Genomic DNA, 7,742 nt, shown 5'->3' with positions numbered 1-7,742 from the left:
CGCTGAACTCCAGCTCCTCAACTTTCTCAGGTGTGACGCCGGGCTTTGAACTCGGCACGAGCTCTGAGAAAGATGACAGCACAAGTTTTCTTGTGAACGACATCGTCTGAGATCAAGCCTTGCAACGAGAGCTCAATATAATATTTCCAACATCATCATCTGCTATTCTTTTCTGTTGGTGAAAATAGTGGCAGTAGATTTTTTAACTATATTCTAGATACATCTCAGCGTCCTGACACTGCCATACAAATCTTCTTTATTCATGCCCCTCTGTCTAAATGGAATGGGACTGCTGTTAGCAACTATTATCATCACTATAAAAGTATTGTCTTGGCAGATTGGAAAGTTTGATGGGTGACCCACAGCGAAATGTCCCCTGTTCTGTATGCAGTCAGGATAGAGTCCACGACCTGACTGACTCGCTATGAACTCCAGTTTATAAAACTTGCATATACGTACAGCTCAACAAGATTCCAGTTCCGTGTTAATGGATCGTGATCTAGGCATCGCGAAGTATCTCCCACGAATTTATCGACACTTGGTATTGAGTAATAGCAGTGGTTCACCTCTCAAATGACACAACGACTAATGTTCTGTTGAAACTCACGTTACTAAACCGTATTGGACACATACACAGGAACATTCCTCATTGGTCCTATCGACTGCGTCTCTCTAGTGGTCAGCTCAATCACATAGTCTTCTCCATCTCCGACATCTTCGTCTGGTCGACTACTTCTTCTATATAAAGACAGATGTGGAGAATATATCGAACATAAAGGGAAGCAATAAGATGAAATATAGGGATACCCTTTAAAACTATGAAACTAGGCGATTCCATTCAGTCACAACTATCTTTAATTTTGACAGTGAAGAGCTATATTGTTAATGAAAGCATTTGTGTAGCCACAAGAAGTCAAAAGTATTCTGCGGTTGGTTTGTATTGGAAGTAAGTGCAAAATTTGTATTGTGGGTTTGCCTTATAATCTTCGTGTGGTTTGCCATTGCTGCAGCTTCTTATTTTTTGGTTGATGTTTTTGGGGTGTTGTGTTTGATACACTCATAACTGAATGGTGATGAGACTGTGATTACTTTCGTCTAAGTGAGTAGATACCGATGTTTCTAGTTATAACCAAGAATGGACTAGAATTAATCTATGTTTTGGCCCCAAGTAAGTAAACGAATGGTGACTGATACGATGGATAATGATTGGACAACCGGCGTCGCGCCGTGCGCCATCGGTGAGCTAAATGTATTTTGTCCACACACCAACACGCGATCACGACACGCAGGTTAAAATATCAAAACAAACTCTGAACAATACATTAAATTCGGGGACAGGTTGAAAATAATTAAACATGTATGGTAATTTAGCTAGTTAGCTTGCACTTGCTAGCTAACGTTAATTTGTCCTATTTGCTAGCTGTTGGCTGTTGCTAGCTAATTTGTCCTGGAGATTTAAACATTGAGTGTTATTTTACCTGAAAATGAACAGGATCTCTATCCGACTTAATATCAACACTTAAACGGCATCCGAACGTTTCTATGTCATCTCTCTCTTCAGGTTTTAGGTTTAACATTGTATGGTTTTGTCGCATCTAAAGTTTTCATGTGTATTACTTTCTTGTCACACTAAGTCGGCAAAACAGTTTCGTCTTTCTATCACCCCACGGTGTAGGTAATCAACAATGAGGAGATGGCACGTGGGTACTGCTTCTATAAACCATATGAGGAGATGGGGAGGCAGGACTTTCAGCGTGATCTGCGTCAGAAATAGGACGCATCTATTTTAGCCTGTGGTGTCGAGACGCTGCGTTGCGGGCGCGCGACAGCTGTGGGTGCAATAATTGAATAACATGGAATTCTAAATTTATTTTGGCGACACGGCGCACGCGAAGTGCTCGGTCTGGTAAGCATTAAGTGAGTAGATAACATGTTTTTATAACATCACTAACTAATTTTATTCATTGATGCCAGCATAATAAGACAAATCATAATGATCAATCATGTGAAATAATGACTGAGATGGAAAGTATCAGAGGCTTACAACAAAACATGCATAGCTCTCACCATTACCAATAACCGAGGCTACAATAAACATGCTAACCTCTCACCATTACAATAACAGAGGCTACAACAAAAATGCTAAGCTCTCACCATTACAAATAACAGAGGGGGTTCTGATCGTTGTGCCTCTGTAACTTTCTCATTCATCATTATTCTCAATCATTCATGATTATTCATAATCATGGTAGCATCCACATGATGTAGAAGTGTTCAGAAACATCTTCTATTCTTACTGACAATACAAGTGAAGTGACTCCAAATGACAGGACATTATTCACCTTCGGTTCTATTAGGAAAACATCCAAAACACAACCAGAGCAAACTGCAAATACATATCAACAGTTAGTAGAATCACAAGCTTGATGTAATCACTGCAGGCATGAGAATATGGGACCAAATACTAAACTTATGACTACTTTAATACAATAAGTGATTTTGTCCAAATAATTAAGACTTCTACAAATGGGGAGCTAGATACATAAGTGCTTGTATTTCTAAACGGTAAAATATAATGTATAGTAGTTTTAATATAAAAAAGGTGACATTCTGTACTGTCGCCTAATACGAAACATTCTATCTCAAATCCAAAATGCTGGAGCATAGCACCAAATGTAAACTGTAAGCTTACTGTCCAAACACATATGGTGTGGACTATGTGTGTCTGGTAAACACATGTGGATCTGGTGAACAGTTATCACTTGTTGACCAACTACAGGAATACTGACCTCAGAGTCTCCAGTTTACAGTGGGATTCCCAGTCCAGCAGAGAGCAGCTTCACTCCTGAATCCTTCAGGTCATTGTTACTCAGATCCAGCTCTCTCAGGTGTGAGGGGTTTGACTCCAGAGCTGAGACGAGAAGCACAGCCTTCCTCTGTGCTCCACAGCCTGACAGCCTGCAAGAGATCATATGACTTCACAAACACAGTGTTATTTAACCAGTAGTGTAGAAGGACAATGGCAGATGCATTTGGTTTATTCTCAAACAACATATAGATCATCTTCTGGCTCCTTGAATTGTATTGTCATAATATTATATACATGTGGAGATCAAAGCATTTATTAATTATGTTATTCAATATAATATATTATACATATTATAATAATATTTTTCTCCACTGAATATTGCTTCCTGATGATTAGTTCTGATATGTCATTTTATTTACTCACAGAGCAGCTTGGAGGCTTTGACCACTGGCAGCCTCAGAAGACCTTCCTCTGATCTGGATATTTCTTCAGGTCAAACAACTCCAGCTCCTTTCTGAAGTCAGCAACACAGACCAGAGTGACCTGTGCAGGTGACAGGTTGGGTTTTGAGAGACTTCCTGAGCTCAGGTAGCTTTGGATCTCCTCCACTAGAGAATGGTCATTCAGTTCATTCTCAGACAGTGGAACAGATTGATGCACTCTCTGGAGAGGGATTCTCCCCAATCTTCTTCCTTGAGTGACTTGACTGTTTCTTCATGCTTGTTGAGCTCGCTATCTCTGTCTATTAGTCAGTATGTTACCTGGCGTAAGTGACTCTGATTGACTCCAGCGAGAGGCCAGAAGGAAGCGGCAAGGAAAAGGTTTCATAGTTATCATTCTCTCAAACCGTTACATGACTCACACGGACCGGCTCCATTGTTGGTGCCCCGACCTTTGAGGTGACTGTCGCTCGCTCTCCATGGGTTATGTCAGTTTTTGTCGAAATCAGATATATCACTGCTTCACCGATTCTTTCCCGGAAGTAGGATTGGCTTGCTCTGGTTCTGCAGCTACTCGGACGGTTCTGTAACGTCAGCATTTGTCACGTGAAAAAGAGTCACGATGACTTACCTCTTCTCGACTTGAACTTTCCCTACGGCGCCCGCCCCTGGCTTCTCCGATTGCCAGTGTCGGTCGTTATTCTGCTCGCCAAGAGGGGGTCGCTTGTATCTTTTTGGGTATAGGTTTTCTCGCTGGAACAGGTACCAATCACTGGAAAGTAACTGCACTTTGTATCGTGCGTTAAGGTCTAACTGACAAAGACAAGCTATAGCGATGTCTCACCAGCAGCCATTGAAGAAGACATGTCAGGATGTATCAGTTCAGGAGGAAAGGTAATTGGGGAGCTAATGAGAAATCTCGGCGCCTGCTCGCGATAGAGAGGTGTCAGGTAACTCTGGTTCCACTGATCTGTCAGATGAGTACTGGGAATGCCATTCCTCTAGGGGGAGGATGAGGGTCCACTAAGCTAAGCGCGGTGGCAGCTCGCTCCTCCTGACGCTCTCAGCGAGCCTCTTCGCCTTTCAAACCCATAACCCTTGTGTCCGACTCTGCACAGTGGTCAGCTCTGGTCTGTCGGTGTTGCTTGTGACTTTCAGAAATGGAGCTTGGATGTGTTTGACCTGAAGAAATACTCGATCAGAGGGACGAGGGCTCTTCTGAGGGCTGCTGCCAGTGGTCAATAGCCTCCAGAGCTGCTCTGTGAGTAAATAAAATGACCTATCGAGAACTAATCATCAGGAGCAGTCAATTCGCTAATCCCTTCATCACTCGATTTCAGTTTAGAGAAACATCTACTCTATTATAATATGTAAATAATTATTATTGAATACATATTAATAAATGTTTGATTCTCACATTAGTATAGATATTTATGACAATACAATTTCAAGGAGCCAGAGATGAATCGTATAGTTGTTTGGGTAGAGAATACCAAATGCATCTGCCATTGGTCCTTCCTCTACCCTAACTGGTGTAAATAACCAGTGTGTTGGTGAAGTCATGATTGATTTCTTCTGTCAGGCTGTCCAGGCTGTTGGGTTCACAGAGGAAGGCTTTGCTTCTGCTGTCTCAGTTCTGGAGTCAACCTCCTCACACTCGAGAGACTGCTCTGAGTAACATGACCTGGATTCAGGAGTGAAGCTGTCTCTTGCTGGACTGGGAATCCCACTGTAAACTGGAGACTCTGAGGTCAGTATCCTCTGTACGTTGGTCAAACACAGTGCATAACTGTTTCATGCTCACTGTGTTTACCCGAGACCACACATAGTCCACACAATATGTGTTTGGACGTGAACTTACAGTTTTACATTTGGTGCTATCTCCAAGCTTTTGGCTTTTGAGATGACATTTTCGTAAAGTTAGGCGAAGTAACAGAATGTCACCTTTTATGTTAAAGGTATCTTATACTATATTTTTACCGTTCTAGAACTAAAGCACTTTATGTATCTAGCTCCCCCATTTGTAGAAGTCTTAATTATTTGGACAAATTCACTTATATTGTATTAAAGTAGTCATAAGTTTAGTATTTGGTCCCATATTCCATGCCTGCAGTGATTACATCAAGCTTGTGATTCTACTAACTTGTTGAATGTATTTGCAGTTTGTCTTGGTTGTGTTTTGGATGTTTTTCCTAATAGAACCTGAATGGTGAATAATGTCCTGTCATTTTGGAGTCACTTCACTTGTATTGTCAGTAAGAATAGAAGATGTTTCTGAACACTTCTACATTCATGTGGATGCTACCATGATTATGAATAATCATGAATGATTTGAGAATAATGATGAATGAGAAAGTTACAGAGGCACAACGATCAGACCCCCTCTGTTATTGGTAATGGTGAGAGCTTAGCATGTTTTGTTGTAGCCTCTGTTATTGGTAATGGTGAGAGGTTAGCATGTTTTATTGTAGCCTCGGTTATTGGTAATGGTGAGAGCTTAGCATGTTTTGTTGTAGCCTCTGTAACTTTCTCACTCATCATTTTTCATGATTGATTCATGATTTGTCTTAATTCTGGCATCATAATGATTAATTTAGTAGTGTTTAGAAACATGTTATCTACTCACTTACATGCTGACCAGACCGGACACTTCGCGTGCGCAAGTGTCGCAAAATAAATTTAGAATTCCATGTTATTCAATTATTGCACCCACACTGCTTGCGCGCGCCAACGAGCGTCTGCGACACCAAGGGCTAAAATAGATGTCGTTCCTATTTCTGACGCAGATCACGCTGAAAGTCCTGCCTCTCCCATCTCCTCATTGGTTTATAGAAGCAGGTACCCACGTGCCATCTCCTCATTGGTTATACCCACGTGGGTGATAGAAAGACGAACTGTTTTGCCGGTAGTCGTGGTAATACAATGAAAGTTTAGATGCGACAACCATACAATTTAAACCATGAAAAAGCCTGGAAGGAGGAGAGATGACTAGAAACGATTCGGTTGGCCGTTTAATGTGTGAATTAATTGTCGGAGTAGAGATCCTTGTGCATTTTCAGGTAAAATAACAACTCAATGTTTATATCCCAGGACAAATTAGCTAGCAACAGCAAGCTAGCTAAATAGGACAAATTAACGTTAGCTAGCAAGTGCAAGCTAACTAGCTAAATTACCATACATGTTTAATTATTTTCAACCTGTCCCCAATTTAATGTCATTGGTTCAGAGTTTGTTTTGATATTTTAACCTGCGTGTCGTGATCGCGTTTGGTGTGTGGACAAAATACATTTATGCACGATGGCGCACGCGCGCAGCCGGTTTGTCAGACATTATCCAGTCATCATCCACCATTCAGTTACTATTGGGCAAAACATAGATTAATTTAGTCGTGTTTAGAAACATGGTATCTACTCACTTAGACAGAAGATTAATCCAGTCATCATCCACCATTCAGTTATTGTGTAAAAACACAACCCAAAACACAACCAAAATAAACTGCAAATGCAACCACCGAGTTTGGGAACAAATACAAAATGTTTGACTACTTTAATACAATTAGACAGAATACTTTTTACTTCTTGTGGATACACAAAGTGCTTTCATTAACAATATTAGCTTCACTGTCAAAATAGATGTTGTTTGGACTGTGTGTTTAGTTCATATTTTAAGTATCCCTATATTTCTGTTACTATGGTGATATCACTCTGTTATTAGTGCGCCTGGGAGTGTCAGTGTTGATGGACCTGCCTGAGTGTCATGGTAACCATGTATTGTGGTAATACGGTTTAGTAAACGTTGTTCAACAGGAACATAGTCGTTGTGTCATTTTGAGTGAACACTGTTTACTCAATACAATCTAAATCTGATACCTCACTGTCACGACTAAACACGACTGTCTTTTGACTGATACTGCTTTTTAAACTGGTCTGGTCAGTCTACTCAAATTTTTGTAACAGATAAAATTTTCAAATCTGGCAAGGAATACTTGGATATCTGTAATTTCTAAATTATGCATACCTTCATTTATGAATCGAATATGGCGGGTTTCAGGACGCTGATGTAATCTTGAATATGTTGAAAAAATAATACTGCACTATTTTCACCAACAAAGAAGAATGCAGTGTGTTTTAATATTATTTGACTCTTGCAGGCTGTCAGGCTGTCACGTCCACAGAGGAAGCTGTGCTTCTCTGTTCTCAGCTTCTGAGGTCAAACCCCTCACCCTGAGAAAGGTTGGGAGCTAGAACAAATGACTGAAGGATTCAGGAGTGAAGCTGCTTCTCTGTCTGGAGCTGAGGAATCCACTGTAAACTGGAGACTCTGAGGTCAGTATTCTGTAGTTGGTCAAGAAGTGATAACTGTTCACCAGATCCACAATGTGTTTCAGGCAAACATTAGTCCAACCATATGTGTTGGGACAGTGAAGCTTACAGTTTTACATTTGGTGCTATGATCCAGCATTTTGGATTTGAGATAGAATGTTTCATATACGG

At 40.7% G+C, this 7,742-nt stretch overlaps 1 protein-coding gene across 1 annotated transcript in view; it reads left to right on the top strand.

Annotated features, from left to right (window-relative positions):
• The first annotated feature begins 4,084 nt into the window (after positions 1-4,084).
• The window catches only part of LOC139027297 (NACHT, LRR and PYD domains-containing protein 12-like), a 5,829-nt gene continuing 2,171 nt past the window's right edge, over positions 4,085-7,742 (top strand). Inside the window, exons 1-3 of the mRNA XM_070442423.1 lie at positions 4,085-4,143; positions 4,368-4,486; positions 7,547-7,574. Of these exons, the coding sequence (XP_070298524.1) occupies positions 4,085-4,143; positions 4,368-4,486; positions 7,547-7,574 (206 nt within the window). The remainder of the gene's footprint in view (positions 4,144-4,367; positions 4,487-7,546; positions 7,575-7,742) is intronic.

This window comes from Salvelinus sp. IW2-2015, unplaced genomic scaffold (genome assembly GCF_002910315.2).
Source record: "Salvelinus sp. IW2-2015 unplaced genomic scaffold, ASM291031v2 Un_scaffold9384, whole genome shotgun sequence".
Classification (NCBI taxonomy): Eukaryota; Metazoa; Chordata; class Actinopteri; order Salmoniformes; family Salmonidae; genus Salvelinus; species Salvelinus sp. IW2-2015.
This window is presented reverse-complemented; position numbering and strand designations above follow the sequence as displayed.